At 40.0% G+C, this 19,437-nt stretch overlaps 1 protein-coding gene across 1 annotated transcript in view; it reads right to left on the bottom strand.

Moving 5' to 3' along the window:
- Positions 1–19,437, bottom strand: part of SLC5A9 (solute carrier family 5 member 9) — a 919,403-nt gene that overhangs the window by 288,509 nt on the left and 611,457 nt on the right. The window contains exon 6 of the mRNA XM_044085977.1: positions 10,763–10,968. Within this exon, the coding sequence (XP_043941912.1) occupies positions 10,763–10,968 (206 nt within the window). The remainder of the gene's footprint in view (positions 1–10,762; positions 10,969–19,437) is intronic.

The raw sequence follows: 19,437 nt of genomic DNA, 5'->3' as shown, positions 1-19,437 counted from the left end.
ACTTGAATATATATCAGTGGCTACTGTTTGAATATATCAGTGGCTACTGTTGACTAAGGTAGTTCAGGAACTTGACTTAGCTGAAGTGGTTCTTTTTGCATATGCGGTTTAGTACTATTGCATACTGAACAAGAAGAAAGTACTTTATCAATGTCTTTTGCTAGAGAAGGCCAAAATACTAGTCCTCTCATCCTTATTTTGGTAGATTTGATACCTGGGTGACCACAATGCAAAATCTGGATATATTCACGTTGTAAGGAAGCAGGGACAACAATTAAAGGACCTTCGAAAATAATGCCATCTTCCATCAACATCTCATCTCTGTAAGGAAAATAAGCTTCCACTTTAGGTGGGTACACTCGATTGCTTTGACGGACTTCCAGCATTAATGTAGTTTTTGAGCTTTTGCAAAACTGGATCAGTGTTTGTATGATCTCTCAGCTCATCAAGTCTTTTGGTAGAAAAATGATGTACTTCCACAACATCAAAGTCAAAATTCTCTGCATTAAGCTGTTCCACTGTATTAATGGGCAATCTGGATAAGGTATCAGCCAGATAAAGAAGTCTGCCTTTTGTATAGACCATTTTGAAGGTGTACTTTTGCAATTTGAGCATCATTCTTTGTAATCTCTCTGAAGCTGAATGCATATGCTTCTTTAAAATAGTGACTAGAGGTTGGTGATCAGTTTCAATCTGAATAGCTTGACCATAAATATAATCATGAAACTTTGAACATGCAAATATTATTGCCAAAAGTACTTTCTCAGTTTAAGCATATTGCATTTCAGTTTGGGTAAGAGTTCTAGATGGATAGGCTACTGGTCTGCCTTCTTGAAGAATAACTGCACCAAGACCAAATGTTGAACCATCACAGGAAAGAGTTACTGGTTTAATAACATCATAGTATCTTAATGTAGGTGGGGTGGCAATTTTATGCTTAAGGTCTTCAAATGCTCTCTAGTGCTGTTGCAACCAAGATGGCGTAACATTTTTGTGTGTCAGGTCTCTCAACAGCACTGTCAACTCACTGAAGTCTGGTATAAAGTTGCCTAAATAGTTGACCACACCAAGAAAATACTGTAGAGCTTGAACATTATCTGGTGCTGGCATCTCAAGAATAGTTTCTTGCTTGGATGGGTCTGTTCGCAAGCCAGTGCTAGTAAATAAATGACCTACATGTGTAACTTCTGGTAGTCTGAATTTGCACTTCAGAGGATTGAGCTTCAAGTTCACTTCATGTGCTCTGTCTAGAACTTTCTTAAGGTTTCTGTCATGCTCTGCTTCACCATGGCCTCCAACCAATAAATCATCTACTATTATGGCACAAGGATAACCCCAAAATATGCTCCATTGCGCACTGAAATATTTCACTTGCAGAATTTATTCCAAATAGCATCCGGAGGTATCTATATCTTCTAAATGGGGTACTGAATGCAGTCAGTAATGAAGATTTGCGATCAAGCATCACTTGCCAAAATGAACTTTTTGCATCTAAAACAGAAAAAAAAAGTGGCATTTGGTATTAGAGCTGCAACTTCCTCGACTGTACTCATTGGATGATGAGGTCTCTTTAATTCTTTGTTCAAATCTCATGGATCAATGCATATTCTGATTTAGTCTGAGTCTTTTCTGTGGGCTGCTACCATGGATGACACCCATTCAGTTGGTTCTGTGACTGGACAAATCACACCTTGCTGCACCATTTTATTCAACTGGGCTTTGTCTTTATCCTGCATAGCTATTGGAACTTTTCTTGCAGGTCTGACCTCTGCGCCTACAGTCTGGTAGTAATCTGCAGCATGTATGAGGGCAGGCCATGTTACAAGCAGGGACTTCCAATGTGTATGTTAGCTATGCAGATGTGAAAATCTGCACAGTGACTTAGGAAGGATTGTGTGGTAAACTCTGATATTAGTGGCCCTCATTTGCAGTACCTGCATTGACATTCTTTGAGAATACATATTAATGCATGACATGACACTTTACATTTATAGTTTTGCTATAGGGATATGTGAAGTGTGCTCCTACTGGCAAGCCTGTGACTTCCATCAGTGAAAAGCACACATGTCATTTGAAATGCATTGTGTGGATAAAGACTGCATGACTCAGTGATTAATTGCTGCCTTCACAATACTATACATTCATTTCTACACACCACTGGATTTGAACTCAGGATTGTGCGTGGCAAAATGTACTGTTTGCAAGGCAATTAAAAGTCTGAGTTACTGAGTCACTGCTACAGCAGCTGTATTTGCAAGATATATGTACAGACATACAGGCTGTGACATACATTTTCTACATCCGTCAGTATGTGTATGGCTTTATATGGATGTATGTGTGCACCAGGGTCCCAGCTGTACATGTATTTTGCCATTAATGCCTTAGCAGGTGTCTTTATACATGTTGCTTCAGAAGGGCACATTTACCTGCTATAACAGGCCTCACTTGCATCCATTGTTATGTCTTTGGTTTTCTAGTGGTGCACTATTGCCCCAGAGTCCAAGGTATACTCCCATTTTTTGCATTACTTTTTAATCAAGTTTTCATGGCATGGAGTGCAGCTCCATTGAATCATGCTTAATGACTGTAACTGGCAATTACTATGTTTTCTTTAAACTACCTGTTTTAATTAAGAGTTGTGTGGCATGCCAGATTAATGCAGTGGTCTGCAGGTGCGATGGTCTTGGGTCCAAAATATAGGACAGGTGTTTATTTTGTAAGTGTGTATTACAAGTTTAAAGACACATATAGTCAATATATCTCTATTTAGCTGAGTTTAGCAAAGCTGCATGATGCAACGCACTAAAAAATGTAAAGAAAAGAAAAATGGGGAGATAGGAAAGTGGTGAAATGGTGTGCAAGCAGGGGGAAAACATAGTGAGAGACAGGTAGGGATGTGCAGGAAGGGTGTAGGAAAGAACCATAACTATCCATTTCTTGTACAGCAACAACTGTGTACTTTGACAGAATTTGTACATGACTTTGAACTCTCAACCTCAGACAGAGGGGTGAGGACAACATAACTGTGTTGTCAAGCCAATTGGACCAAATTATGTGTGTCCAGTGAAATGGAGAGCTATTTATGGGATGATATTTTTGGGGGGACAGGTGCCCATTTTTTTTAGGTAAGAGTGGAATGTTGGGGAAGTGACATACAGTAGGTATGTGTGGGGGAGGTAAGTTGGGTAGGTGAGGATGCATTTATAGAAGGACAAGACAGCAGACAGGGGTGGTGTGCGACACATGAGGGGGTGAATACATTTGATAGGGAGTGTGTTGTGGAATCTATGTCCCATGTGCCTCCAGATGTTAGTAGAGTGACTCATATTACCACCCATGGGACTGTTGACATTCTTTCTTCACTGCCTCTGGGGTGCAGTGCTGGAGGCTGGGCATTGGGGTGAAGCTTTCGCACTAAGTCGGCCAGCATGCCTTCAATCTGGTGGGGTCTATATTAGAACATTGAATATTTAACAGTTCAAATCACTAAAGGTCGACATTTAGTGATCGAACTGTTAAAACATTGAATCTTCAGAAAAAAAAAATAAAAACAACAAAATAAAAACTAAATGGTGTAGGCAGGGGGGCAAGCCTCCCTGCACCCCCACACCATCTGTTACTTAAATATACCAACTCCAAGACCGCACTACATTGAAGTAAATGGAAATCTCCCCTTACGGAGATTTATGTTTACTTGTCCAATGTTCTACAATTTTGCTATTCTCATGTTGACAATGTCAGATTCAACACTGTCGGCTTTCGAGAATTTAATATAGACCCAATCTGGTGCAGGTGGCAGTCAAACTCACGGTAGACTATCCTGAACACCAAGATTGGCAGCTCATCCCAGGTGACAATACCCCCTCTACCACCACTCCCAGAGGAGGGCTGGGCCCCATCCCATGGGGTGGTACTACCCTTTGCCACAGGTAGTGCAGGGGCAGCAGAGGGGGCACCACCGGTCTGGTTCCCAAATGTGCTGGACCTGGTGCCATGCCCGGTTGAGGCAAGGTAGGTGATTCAACCAGAACCAGCCTACCTTGACGTGCTGTGGTAAATGAGGTATAGCAATAAGTTAAGGTTAGTAATAACCAAACCATTGTTGGTATTAACAGAATGGAACTTCATTTTAATTAATACAAATACATATTAATGTATATTATGGGTAACACAACAGTAAATAACATAATAGTCAGTATGTTCTCAGCATGCCAGTAAGAAGTAAACCATAAGGCCAACAAAACAGTTAGTTTAAAAAATATATGTTAACATTTAATCATAATAACACATAATAATACATCACATTTTGCAAAAATGTAGTTAGTTTAACAAAATTTGTTAATATTAAATCATAGAAATAAATGACAATAATAAATAAATGAATATAAGTGGTGGAGAGAGAGAGAGAGAGAGAGAAATAATCCATTACTGACAGTGCAGACTATATCCCTGAAAACACTGATAATAAATACTCTACAGGCATGTGGTGTCAGTTTTGAATACAGTGACTACAATTCTTCTATAGCTGATATAGCATATACATACCTCTCAAGCTGTTAGCATGGGTCTGCATGGGCTGAGCAATAACAAATGCAGGTGCACAACTACACAGAACACTTTCACATAATGTGGACTTCTATAACTGCCAAGGTGTTCTGTAAGTGGATTTGGTAATACATTGCATTCCAGGTAATCATTTTTCTGGTAATCCTGTGACAGGCAGATTAGCCAATTTTAATTACATTATGCGAAAACATGAGGCATGTTTGTGTACAGTACATAACTAGAGATCTGTCATGCCTTAGTTTGCAGGCATGGAATTAGAACTCAATAGCTGTGACTGCAGGGGACATCTGCAAAAAAACATTGACTACAGCAGCTTAGTACAGACATGCAAGGAATACAGGCATTCTGGGAATATATAGACTGACGTATTTAGGAATCAACAATGCTGCTTAACACTTAATTGGTATTGCTGATAAGTGTCTGTGAAATGTTAGCACAATCATTTCTGCTCATAACATGGGCTACCTCAACCATATACCATTTCTTCCTGGAGTGAGAAAAAAAGACAGCATTATGTGACTGAATTCATTTTGCATTCGAGAACTATTACAGTGTTATACTTGACTGCAGTGACAGTAGAACACACATGCATGGCATACAGCTGTACTGCATTTATTGAAACAGATTTCTTTAGGAATCAACAATGCTGCTTAACACCTTATTGGTGTTACAGTCATAACTGTTCATAATGTGAGCTACCTCACCCATATACCTTTTCTTTCTGGAATGGGAGAAAAGAGAGCATTATGTGATTGAATTTGTTTTGAATTTTAGAACTATTACAGTACTATACTTCACTGCAGTGACAGTAGAACACACATGCATGGAAGACAGCCATACTGCATTTATTAAAACAGATTTCCATAGGAATCAGCAATGCTGCTTAACACTTTATTGGTATTGCTGATAAATGTCTGTGAAATCCACACAATATCTGTCCATAGAGACCAATACTGGCCTAAAGACAGCTTTGGATCATACTATGAGTTAAACAATACAGTTTGCAGGCCATTAGTTTTGCATTCTACTGCTATTATAGTGTTACACTTGATTGCAGCAACCTTAACATAGACAAGCAATGTAAATAGCTCTACTGCAATGATTATGACAACACAATCCTGCTATACACCATTTTGCTTACTGTTTATTGGTATAGTTTATTTTTATTGCAATATAGTTGTTATTGTTTATTTATTGCACTACAGCTCTAATTTCCTATTTATTGCACCACAGTTCTAGTTGCCCATTTATTGTGCATACTTTATTGTAGTAAATGCTTTACTATTTCTTGTTTATTACAGGACAGTTAACATAATAAATCCATATATACCACACTCATGGTGCAACCTGGCCAGGTGCCTGGCATGGGACTCGACAGTGCGAGCCCTCTCAGCTACAGCTGTTGGGAGAGAAGCATACCATTATGCATACCAGTTTTGTAGACATTCAGCTTGCATATTGGTAAAACAGTGGAAAACATGCTTACATATTTGTGGGGCATTCCCAGCACTGGCTTCTTGGAGGCAGGTGTCCAAGGCTCCCCTCTTTTGCCTCTTCAGGTTGCCACAATGGTGACAATACTGCTCACCTGTGCGGGGGATACCAGTAACACTGGTGAGTTCCCTGGCCAACCGGTCCCAGGCCTCTGCCTTACACTCTGATTCCTGGAAACCACCCTGCAGCAGCCTGGGTTCATGATTTTTTACTAGGAGCCCAACAAAGACCATGGACTTCTGAACACCCCATCTCTGCACCCGAAAGCATGCACCTTCACCAACACCACCTGCCATATCACCAATTGATCAGACTCCAAAGACTGCTGTGGAATTCTTGCCTACTGCTCCTAATATAGGCAGTTTTCCTACCCTTACACTTCATTGAGCAACATTCAAAACAGTGCCATATAGCACCGCACAAACAAAAGTAGCCTTTAGCATGATTAAGCAGTGTTCAGCACAGTGCAGCAGTGCCATATTTCGCAGATTTGTTTTTTAAATTAAACATATACACATATATAAATTAAATTACAGACATCTTATCACTGTTATGGATTTGAACCCAGGACCTACAAAGCATTAGGCTGTATCTCTACCCATTTAGCTACTTGGATATTATAAAACCCAGTATACCTTCACATATGCTACTGGGCTACCTGTTAGAGATGCTAAGCACTGTGGAGTGCTGTGCAAATGAGGTTAAATAGACCCATACATACATAATTAATTACATCCGGGTTCTATTTATAGATGTCTAGCAACTATTGGATATGTATGTATAAGCACTGCTTGGCTCTACGGCACTCTGCACAGTGCAAACAGTAATTAAAAAAAAAATAAGAAAATACGTAATTATGATAATTAATGACACCCAGATTCTATTTTTAGATGTCTGTCAGGTGTCAGCTATATGTGAGCACAGCTTGACATTGCTGAACTCCTTGCTGTGCCACACAAACATACAAAAACGGAAAAAAAAATGTAAATAAATGATTACATATTTGAACCAATTCACAGCATTTCAACAGTAGCAGGGAGCAGTACAGAGGGACTCACCCTGTACGCATTCACAACTAATGGTAGCCTCTGCACTTCTCCCTACACCGATTTAATATCACTGTTCCTATGCTCTCCCTCAGCAGCGTGCCATTATTAATATGCATGGCGCACTGCAGGGGGGGGGGGGCTGTGGCCGTGTACACAGATACATTCTCTGTAGGCTGTACATGGTACCTACATGGATTTTATTAAATCCTGGGTTATGTGAAATTTCCTGTTTTATGGGATGCCCTCTCCTTGCACTATGCTCGAGCACTCAACCCCTTGCAATTCAACTGACCTATACCGTTGTCTCAAAAAGGACATCTTAGGATCATCTTTTTCAGAAAGTTCCCAAGAATGAAAAAAACGATATTTGTGAGAGTTCAAGCAAAACCTGTGTGTGTGTGTGTGTGTGTGTGTGTGTGTGTGTGTGTGTGTGTGTGTGTGTGTGTGTGTGTGTGTGTGTGTATGATGGTGAAGGGCTGCCATACTTAGCAACTCCCCCTTGACTAATGGGCAGTGGATGAAACATGGGGTAAGGGGACACTAGCCACTAGGGAACATTTTAAATATTACAGAAATTACTGTAAAAGTTAATAGAATGATTTTTTTTTTTTTGCAGCAAGAAGTTGCACATGAAAATGAAGAAGTATGAAACTCTAACATCTGACATTATTGACTAACTGTAAAGGGCAGTGACTTCTGAAGGTCTGAGTGAGTGAGTGCCTGTGTTAATGAAAGCATCAGCCACTAACATTGAGTAGTACAAGGGAAGAAGCAAAGGGCTTTCTTAGCACTTGCTGTAATCACCGTACAATTCAATGACATGCAAATTAGCTGATAAGCAGGCCTTTCATCATTGTGGCAAATGTGTTTCTGAATCGCTTGTTTCCATGACTGTGCCAAGAAGGATATTTTGCTGCAGCCTTACCACTCACAAACAGGCATGTTTCTGAATCATGGGCAACTTATTCAAAGAAATGGAAAAAGGTAACAGACTTGTAATGACAAGAGATTCCTTCAAGTTGATAGGTGATACTAATGGAAACATCTATGTGTAAAAAACTGCATTAAAAAAGACAAAGATGGGAGAAAACTAATAGAAGCAGAAAATATAAAAAAGAGGTTGCAACAACTGGAATACAACTAGTAACAAATATAACAGTATCATTTTACTCAGTATTCAGAAGTGGACAAGAACTTTTTTGCTTTGTAAGTCAGAGAAAATAATGTATGTATATGAGTGTCTCATGAAACAGCAAACACTCGTATGAGTGAACCTCTGAACAGTAATTACTTTAGAGTGAATGGTCATAGGAAAGAATGCATCAAAACAAGAACAATTATTACTTTCACCATACTTTGACCCCCACACCCTTGCTAATGATATATATTAACTCTGTGATCACAGAACGCTAGTGGAATGGCAAATTACCCCATTGTTGCAATCTTATTTAAAAGACTGTTGTCAGAAACTCCATTAGGAAGAACATTCATTCACATGAGCATTTGATCAAGTGAGTATTCACTCTTCCTAATTGTAATCATCTATTTACCCTCACACACCCACACACACACACACACACACACACACACACACACACACACACACACACACACACACACACACACACACACACACACACACAAAACCACCCAGATAAGCACACACACGTAAATAGAAAACACTGTTAAAAGTTATCCTCAATAAATTTTATATTGTCAGTATCTCATAACCAAACACTGAATCTTGGTTTAAGGACCGCAAAACTCAGGTAAGCATGCTGTTCCCTCATCCTAACAGCAGCTTCTTAGACCTGACCTTCACAACAGACCATTATCTGACACTTTTTTAAATCTGTGATATTCAAACATATCTGCGGCCTAATTAACTTCACTGTCCAGGAGCTTTCATTGATTTTGTAAGATTAGTTTACCCTACTTTATGCCTCTCCAATATATACCAACCTAAGGCAATGCGATCTAAACAAGCTAGAGGCCTGCTACAACAAAATCGCCAAATTCGCCACAGGGGCATCCTATCATAGTCACCCCTGTCTCTCACTTGCTGAACTGGGCTGGCTTGAACTCCCTCACCTCCTTCAATGGTATCAACTCACACTCACCCACAAACTAGTAAACCATCCACTAAATGTCCTATCCCTCCAGAATCTACTCCAACCCTGTCGCACCACCAGACCACTAAGATCCAGCAACAAAAATCACTTGCAGATCACTAAAGCCAGTAACTCTGCTGGTGAAGCACTATTCTCTTGCACCATAGCCAAATTATGGAACTCCCTCCCACCCACAATTACCTCCATACCATCATGCACCCACTTCAAAACTTTACTAAAAAGCACACCTAAAAACATGCTGGCTATGCCCTTTTTCCACTCCACTAACTACCTTGATTATAGCAAGCTCAGATGCTCATAAGCCTAGTACTTATTATACAGCAGGAACTTCTTATTGTAACATTTGTTAATGTCTCTTATGTACTTCACAGATAAAGATTCCAGTTGTCTGCTGATGTACTACGTTCTTCATCTGTAAATATGTTGTAAGTAATTGCTATATAAATTGTTAATCGCTATGTAATCCAATGTAACTACTGTCTGTTTATTTTAACTGTGGAGCTTTTCTCCCCGGGCCTCCGCTGAAAATGGACCTACATCCAGTCGGACACTCCTGGTCAACAAATATAAATAAATAAATGAATTAGCTTTAAGGAACTCTTATAAGAATAGAAATTCATATTTATCAACAAAGTCCTCACCCTTCACTTGGAAAGCAGTTTATTTTGCTAAACAGCCCATCTACAAAGAGAACCCAGACATGGGACATGGAGATCAACAAAGAAATTAATTTTGCACCCATACATGGAAAAATCATCAGAAATTATTTAAACACGCCAGTATTCTGGAAATATAAGCAAACATATTTCAAGTAATGTACTTAAATGCCAGCATGACAAAAATTATTTACAAAGCAAAATGTCAATGATAGAATATATGTAATATTAAGGGAACATGGTGGCTCACATAGTGTGACCCTCACAAGATGCAGAATTTATGGCAAATTACTTATAATATGTTTAACTGTCTTACATGAATTATATTCATACCTTCCAAACCTGCATTACTGAGATTTGTAGTAACAGTCCATCCTCATAAGCTAAAAGGTTTATTATAGCATCTATAATCTTTCAGTATGGAATCAGAAACTTAAAATTACAGAGTTCTTCCATACTCTTCTGGAGGTGATGAGTTAGTTATTATGTATACAGTCCTTTTAAGAATCATATAACTCTCATTGGGATGAGATGCCAAACTGTGGTACCATCTACCTGGGCTACTTGTAGCTTAGGCTGATGTAAAAAATCCCAAGACAGTTATTACAAAGAGTAGGTAGTTTCCCCATTATCCTGACCACACTACCCCTAGTAAGTAAGAAACCTCAGGTTTTCCCTGAAAACAGATCATGAACAGCAGGTCTAACCCACTGAAAAAAATAAATTTATCTTTCAATTAACTATATCTAATTTTCAGGAGTGGGACAAAGTTGGCTAGATATGATTTTGCAGCCTACCATAGCTCTACTTCAGGACATTATTGTTTAAAAAAAACAAGCAAAAAAAATAGCAGACAAATAATTACCTGGTCAGTGCACCAGTTCCATGTGGCCAAAACTGTAAGTCCAAATATAAGACCAGGCCATGGAAGGTCACCTGTAAGGGGATCTCGGAACATGTGGAATGCATCTGCACGAGGAATGTGGCAGGTCGTGTTAGGAACAATCACACTGGGGAAAGAGTCCATATATTTCTTTTGCAGTCCCTCATACCAGCCAACTTCTTTAAAGCCTACAGAGAAGCACACAAGAAAATAGACAATCTGTAGTGTTTAGTGATCTGAATAAATGTATTTTGTCTAGTAACATGATGAGAAAGTACAGTAGGTAAACCTTTGACAGAATATCTTCCACCCTTATAACTATAGACATTTAGTATCAGGCCATTAGGAAAACATTTGCTTGATATAAACTACATAGGATGATATATTGATTTAAATCCTGTGTAGCGTTTAATTATTTTATTCTATTGTTTCAATATTTCTTTATTTTACTTTTTTTGTTTACCAAGTTTGTCTGACTGGCTTTAGTCAAAAAACCCTTTTTCAGTGACGTCCTGGGGAAAACAGCTCCAACATATTACAAACATTTTTAAACAGATATTCAGTATTTGCATGAATAGACATTAAGTAATATACATTAACATTTGCATGTACATTTGCTAATTATATTATATTCATATGATATAAAGACAAGTAATACAGTATAAAATACTTATGCATTTAGTAGATGTCAAACATTGAGCATTTGAAGAGATGTATTAATGAGTTTGTCAAACAGATAATGATCTTGTGATTAGTGCTAAGAAGTTAGAAGAAATGGAAGTGAGAAAGGGAATTTGGTAGGGCAGACAATATTATTACTGTAGTTAAACTGTGGGATATTAAGCAGGTTCAGAGACAATTATAAATGGCTATCATAAGGATTCTATTAGAAGTACAGAGGTGGGGAGCATTTAGTGTTGCATGAACTATGTATATGTCTCAAAGTTGCTAGTAAAACGATTCAGGCATCGTTGAAAACCTGTTGTGGGGAATAGGATTTTGAGTGAAGAGAACTGTATGACAACATGGTAAGCTGAAAATGAAAGTGGCATTTATCCTGCAAATATATGGGAGCAGAGCCATTGATGAGATAGCTGAAGTTTTACTTGTGTTTTAAAAGGGTTTACATTCTGAAGTGATGACAGTGGCATCAGGATGCGGTTCCATAGTTTACCTATGCTAGAGTCATATGAAGTATTAGATAATTTGGTTATAATGATTAGTGATGTTTCTCTACAGCATAACATTCTACTGGGGGAGTAGTTTTGTGGTCTGTGTATTGTAGTTAGCTGAGAGAGCTAGTTGATGTGGTAGTTCTAATCAGTTTAACTCTCTGAGGGCTATGTAGTGGTGGTGTGTTCTATTGCTATAGTTTACTGCAGATCTAGCTATTTTATTATAACACTGCTCAAGTACAAGGGACTGCACTCTGTAAATATTTAAGTCTCTAGGCCAAATCTCCTCACAGAAAGACATAAAACATATCCGTAAAATACAAAAACATGCCAGCATTTTTTTCTTTCCCACCTCACAGCTGACTATTAGCTTTCACCAGCTCCTTTCTTCTCTCACTGCATGTAATGGACCCACCTTTGCTTCCCTGGGCTCAACCTGACCGACATCTGAGACTAAGGACATTGGTGCCACATCATATTGTTGCTGGGGTGTGTCTTAACCCCCTTCCACTTCTTGGAAACCGTGTGAGTACTACTTAGTGCTGCGCCAGCAGGTGCACGTGCAGTATGGGGCCTCTTGCATACCAGTAAAATCTGTAGTTAATCTTCAGAATGGTTTGATAAGCAATAATAAAAGAGTGTTTCTATTTGGGTTTAAATAGACTGTCATAAAGACATGGCATTTTAAGGACCTTTAAAGGGGGGCTTCAGAATCACACATCTGAATAATGGAAGATGAATAATTATAGCTTCATAGATGCTTAGGTTTATACACATGGCTGAGGAGCCATCAAGAACCTTATACACATTGTCCATGAGTGGATAAGTGTATGTCTCCCAGACAAAAGGGGATTCACATGGATGCTAGGTATGACTTTGTGGTAATCCATTTGAGGATAAGCATACAGTAATCTCCTCTGGACAAAAGACGATTCACTTTGATAGCAGGTATGGATATTTGTGGTTATCCATCCGATCAGTAAGAGTGGCTTTGAAAGTGTTCAAATAAGTATGTTATTTGATGTGTAGAGAAAATCTATTTGACTTGGAGAATACATCGTGTAAGAAAACTATCATGACTGCAGGTATTGTTAATCTTACAATGAATGCATAGGTCTTTGAACTAGATGCTTGTTAGACTGGTTTTGAAGGTGGATTAGACTGGTTTTTGCAGGTGGAAAAGTTTAAAAAGTGCAGCATCCCCTCAGTGAGAAATAAAAATGGCCTGCAAGTGATGAGACAGGCCAGGCAACACAACCTGCTACTCACCCAGGAGAGCATTGTTGGGTAGTCTCATACAGCAGAGGCCTTACTGGACAAGAACAATGACTTCTTAAGTGAGATCTTGAAGGTTGCTGCATAATAAGTTTATACTCCAGCAGCGTAGTCCTTCTTAATGTAATGTGTGCTGGATCATCCAAGCCACTGAAACTAGGGTAGCTAGTAGATGTAGCATAGTCCAGATACAGGCTTGCTGCTTCTGGAATTGTTTGTAGTGGTTTGTTTGTTCTGAGCAGATTTTCCAGGCCATCTTGGATTGGAAGGGACCTATCTGAACCTTTGTGAGAAAATTGTGTTGATTGGGACCTGTCTGCTAAAGGGAGGCTGGCCTAGGGCTTGGAATAAGCCTCCTCATTGGTCCTTTTGAATCTTTTTAAATGTTTTTTTCAAGTTTTTAACTTCTGGTATTTAGGCACTGCATTTGAGCAGGTTTCTGCTTATTTGCGAGTCACGTAGCATGTACACTGCCCGGAGTTGTGTGCCAAAGCCGGACAGTTAAATTCAACAAATTTTCCCTAAAACCCAAGCAGAAATATCCATCCACTGAGCTTCTCCATGATCAATTCTGAATAGCCACCCCTAGTGACAACAGTCTTCAACCTAGCATTGTGGACAGTTGGACTACCCTTGTTTCTCCTGTCAACCTTGTTGACTTGGATCTCTTGAGGCAGTGTAGCAATTGCCTCAGGTACACTGACAACCCTCTACTAATAACACATTCTAGTACAGAGTGAGAAAGATGTATTCACACCAAGAATCTAGAATCCATGCTCTCTCTCACTCAAAACAGTAACACGGAGAAGGTTGTCAACTCACCCACCAATACATATGTTCACAGTACCACAACTCATACACATAGTAAGCATCAAACATGTAAATTCACACACATGGAGATTCTCTCAAAAAACTTACTGAAACACTAGAGACCTCCACAACTCAAGACTTCTACAACTATCACAGCCCCCACAGCACCCATGACACATAGCAACACCAGTGTCTCACCTACCAAGTCAATAAGGTGAAACACTCAAAAAAACAAATTTTCTTGTCATTGGGGACTCAATAGTGAGACACATGGATGTCACACTCACCAGGCTGGACAAGGAGAACATCATAATCAGCTGCCTCTCTGGTGCCAGGATTCGTCAGATTATGCATGCACTCAAGTCTCTCAGCAACAAGTACTGTTATGACTCTGTCATAGTTCATGTTGGTGTGAATGACCTGAGACATACCTCACTGGACTATATGAAGAGAGACATAGCTCAGCTCTCTGAGTATGTGTCCCAGGCAGGTATGTCCCTAGCCTTGATCAGCATACTACACTCACATAAAATGATGTCACAGTATAAACAAAAAAATTAGCGATTTCAATAACTGGCTCGGTTTTTGGTTTCATTCTAAAGAAGATCCAGTTCCTGTCAGCCTGGGAAGTCATGGTCGACAAACCTTGCTGCTTTGCCAGAGACTGTTTGTACCTGACACCTCTAGGCTTTTGGCTGCTAGCAAAGGTCCTTGCCTCTCCCATAGTGCCTTTTTTTAGGGAAGGTCCTGAAAACAACATTACTGATGTGAAATTAACCAGTAAGAACAAAATAATCGTCATGCTGCTAAATACTAAGAGCTTAAACCAAAAACTGCACCCCCTGGAATTACTTCTATCACTAGAAGGTGTACATGTCTGTGCAGTCACAGAAACCTGGTTCAAAGCCTCATAGAGCATCCCGGCCTTGCAAGGCTACAATGCCTTCCACATGGTTAGACTGCAAAATGAACATGGGAAAATCAAAGGAGGTGGTGTTTCAATCTATATTAGAGATAAATTCACCTCCCGTCTAGTTAGAATGGACAACTCCAGGAAGTTAGTCCAGGTCCAGATTAAAGTGAGTAAGACCCCCCATTCAAGTCATAGCCAGTTATAGATCCCACTCCATGGGTCATGTCAGCCACAAAGCCTACTTGACCAAACTGGAGACAATCCACATTTTATAGAACACACTGGTTATGGGGCATTTCAATTATCTCACCATCAACTGGGAAACCTACACTAGCCCTAACTTGCTAGTGCAAAAGTTTCTTTACTTTGTTAATTCAAATGCCCTGGAACAAATCGTCCATACCCTGACAAGGGGAACAGACTTTCTGTATCTTGCCCTCACCAACATGTCAAACAAATGCACTGCCGCAACTGTTGGACCCACATTAGTAAAATCTGACCACAAATCAGTCACCTTCAAGCTAGCACTAACGCCAGAACTCACAAATAGTAAAATCAGACTAAAAACTTCACCAAGGCAAACTATACCATCTTAGGTGAAGGTATAAATGCAAGCCCAAGCCCAAGCTGGAAGTGGTAACTATGCAGAAGCTTACACCAAAGCCCTGTACAATCACTTGCAAAACAAGCTGCCATGGTGAACATTCAACATCAATAAAGTTTACAATAAATGTAAAAAGTTGTTCATAGGTAGGTACTAGGCTATTGGCCCTAGGGTCTATATAAGCCTAGCCAAAGGTACCTTGGCTTTCGCCACCCAAGAAAATTATTTTCCTGTGCCACTGTTGTAAAAGAAAACAAAGGCAAGGCTCCAACAAAGGAAAAGCACACTCCTCAGCCTCACCAGGCAAATAAGACAACTTGATAAATCCTCTAAGGGCTTCTTTGAGAGAAACTTAGCAAGTACAGGCAAGGATAACCATAAGGTCTTTTACAGCTACATACATAACCTAAAGGGTAGGATCCAAGCATGTGCAGAACTAGTGACCAATGGTATCACACACACTGACCCCACAGAGACAGCAAACCTGCTAGCAGATAGATCTGGTGAAAATTTCATTCCATTATCCCCTCCTAACTTAGAACAAACCTTCCCCCAAACTCCCCCCAACCCTACATATCTGAAGAGCAGGTCCTCAAAGGCAAAAACACAGCCTCTGTTGAACCAGATGACAACCCTGCCCCAGACTATCTTCTGAACAGGCTAAAACATGACCTAGCATCATCACTAAGTACCCTTTTCAATCATAGTAACCACAGGCTTTCGTCCTGCAGAATGAAGAACAGCAACAGTTATTTCCCTCCACAAAGGTGGCCTAGTAACAGACCCGGGGAATTACAGACCTATAAGCCTGTAGGGCCACGGAACATATCATTATGGACTTCATAAATAAAGACATAGGTGATCTCCAAATCCTGGATCCTTCCCAATTTGGCTTCGTGAAGGGCAGATCCTGCCTGTTAAATTTGGTATACTTCTTTGAAAATATGACCAAGGCCATTGATGAGGGAAATCTGTGCACACAACATACCTTGATCTGGCAAAGGCTTTCAATACAATGCCACATTCAGGCATTACCAATAAACTTGGCAAACTGAATGCAAACCCATTCATTGTAAGATCGATTGCCAACTGGCTCACAAACCAGCCACACACTATCAAAGTGGGTGACTCCACATCAACCAGCAGACCTGTTATCAGTGGGGTGCCTACTGTTTGGTATATACTTCTCAGAAGTTCAGGTCAAAACTAAGGGGTTGTGGCTGACCAAGTTCGCAGATGACTGCAAACTAGGCGGAATCATTGACTCCCCAAATGATGTCAGTATACTCTAGGAGGGTCTCATGCAGACCAACGACTGGTGTATTAGTCTTGGTCTCAAACTGAATGCAAAGAAATGTATCATCAATCCCTTTGGCAAAACAATGTCACCCTCACACTATCAATCAACAACAATACCCTAAGTACCCATGAAATGGTAAGGGACTTGGGATCACAAGCTGACTGCCACCTTAACTTCGACCACCATGTGTCTACTGTAGTAAGGAAAGCTTTCTGAATAGTAAAGGCATCACCTTGAGAACAAAAGCATCTGCAGCAATTAGAGAGACCTCAGGGGTTTCTAACAAAGATGATCAAGGGGCTGCAGTGTGTGCCTTACACATATCAACATAAGTCCCTGTCACTATACTCTGTATCATATAGACTTCTTAGGGGAGACTTATGCCTGGCCTACATGAACTTGTTGCATATCTGTAAATCAAATGGGACTAGTGCCACCCATTCCAAGGACCTAAATATGGCCTGTGACTTAAATAGGACATGCTGGAGGGACAGATTTATCTCCCAGTGACTGCCTCATCTTTGGAACAGGCTACCAATTCATGTGAAACAGAGCACCTGTACAACACTGTTCAAGAGGAACCTGGATAACAGGATGGGGCACCGTAAATTCTTACTGGGGATAGAGCCCACAACCTTTCTGGACATGGACAGTCATCACTAAATACAATACTGGGTATTGACTAGCAGTTCTATGGTATTACATTGGGATGAAATGGCTAGGCTTAAATTGAATTCCGGGTCAACAGCCTAGTAATCTCCTATGATGCTATGATCCTAAGCCTAGCTCATGAATCTCAGGTCAACAACATGGCTTTTGAAGAACCTAAAACCTTGGCTCTACATGCAGTGTGCCCCAATCTGATCAACAGAATCAGTTAACACCATATTATAGGTGGTGACCAGTAAATATGATAATGATATCCCTTGATGCAGCTGGCTTATGAAGAGAATAACAGTGTCACTAGGAATACTATACAAGTCCCTGTTATGAACCAGTATCAGGTGGCAAACATTATGAAATCATGCATAGAGTTGATCAGCTGATGATCATATCATGAAACTAGCTTCATTATCAAAAATGTCTTAACAACAGTTTGGTAGACTAAAACCAAGGAGTGTCCCTGATAATAACTAAGAGCACTTAGCGGTTTACTATCAAAAGGTTGAAATTCGTTTGGTCGACGTTCATTTGGTCAAAATCATTACATCGACAGGTCATAATACTGACGCCAAAATGTCTACATTTAAATGGTTGACACACCTCAAACTAACACTAGTGTTTTTGCAGGGGGGCTGCGCCCCCTGCACCCCCCCACAACCCTTGCTACTTACATATTACAACTCCAGGATCGCACAACAGTGCTGACAAGGATAAATCCTTGCCTGTTGTCAACATAAGGTCGACAGAAGGTCGACAGCACTGTCTGTCAACCAGATGAACTACTTAATATTAATTATTCGACCAAATGTGTCGACCAAATGAGCGTTAGACCAAATGAATTTCAACCTTTTGATAGTAAACTGCACTTAGCACCTGTTTAAAGCCAAAGCTCGTTAAAATGTACAATAGCTCTTCTGTGAGCTAATTAGCCTCTTTTAGGCAAGGTTCAAATGGAAAATTCACCACCTTAATAGGTACAAGCAAGCAAATTCTGAGTTAATGCTACCCAGTGCTAGAAGATAAACCTCAAAATGCATTAACTCGAGGCACTCCTTAAAATGGAGAATATCGACATCTGTGCAGTGACAGAGACCTGGTTCAAGGCTCCAGAGAGAGCCCCTGCACTACTAGGCTATAATTCATACCACACCTTTCGGCCACCTAACCTGGACCGAAACACTAAAGGCGGAGGCGTGTCCATATTCATTAAGGATATCCACACCTCCAGGCTAGTTGCTCAGCATAATGCATCCGAGATTATCCAAGTTCAACTAACTCTGGGCAAGACCGCAATCCAAATTGTAACTTGCTACAGATCCTCCATCATTGCTTGATACACTGGAAAATATTAGGGTACAACCCAACACCCTAATAATGGGTGATTTCAACTACCCCACCATTAACTGGGAAAACTACTCATGTACCAACTCTTTTGCTCAACGTTTTCTGGAATTCATAAATTCCAATGCTTTGGATCAACTTATCCACACCCCCACCAGGGGCAAAAATATCCTAGACCTGGTCATTACCAACATGGGCGATCAGTGTTCTACATCAGAGGTCAATTCCTCGTTGTTCAGATCCGACCACAAGCTAATCACTCTAGACATCCACATCCCGTCCCCACCCTCCATTAGGGAAACCACCGTAAAATATTTCTCCAAAGCCAACTCCATGCTTTTTAAGACAGAAGTGGCATAGTTTTTAGGGAAGATTGTAGGTTCACTATTAAGGAGGAGTATTGTTTCTCCTGTTATTAACTAGGTTGATGTATGTTTTGGATGTGCATATAAATAGTGCTTACCCAGGCCTAAACCTTTGAGTAAAGATATTAATACTTTTAGCCTTAAGTTAGGTACTGCATCTGGGCCTGGGATTTTCCATTTAGGAACTTTTCTTAATTTTGTTTCAGTTTCT

This window comes from Protopterus annectens, chromosome 10.part0 (assembly GCF_019279795.1).
Source record: "Protopterus annectens isolate FY-2018-M chromosome 10.part0, PAN1.0, whole genome shotgun sequence".
Classification (NCBI taxonomy): Eukaryota; Metazoa; Chordata; order Ceratodontiformes; family Protopteridae; genus Protopterus; species Protopterus annectens.
This window is presented reverse-complemented; position numbering and strand designations above follow the sequence as displayed.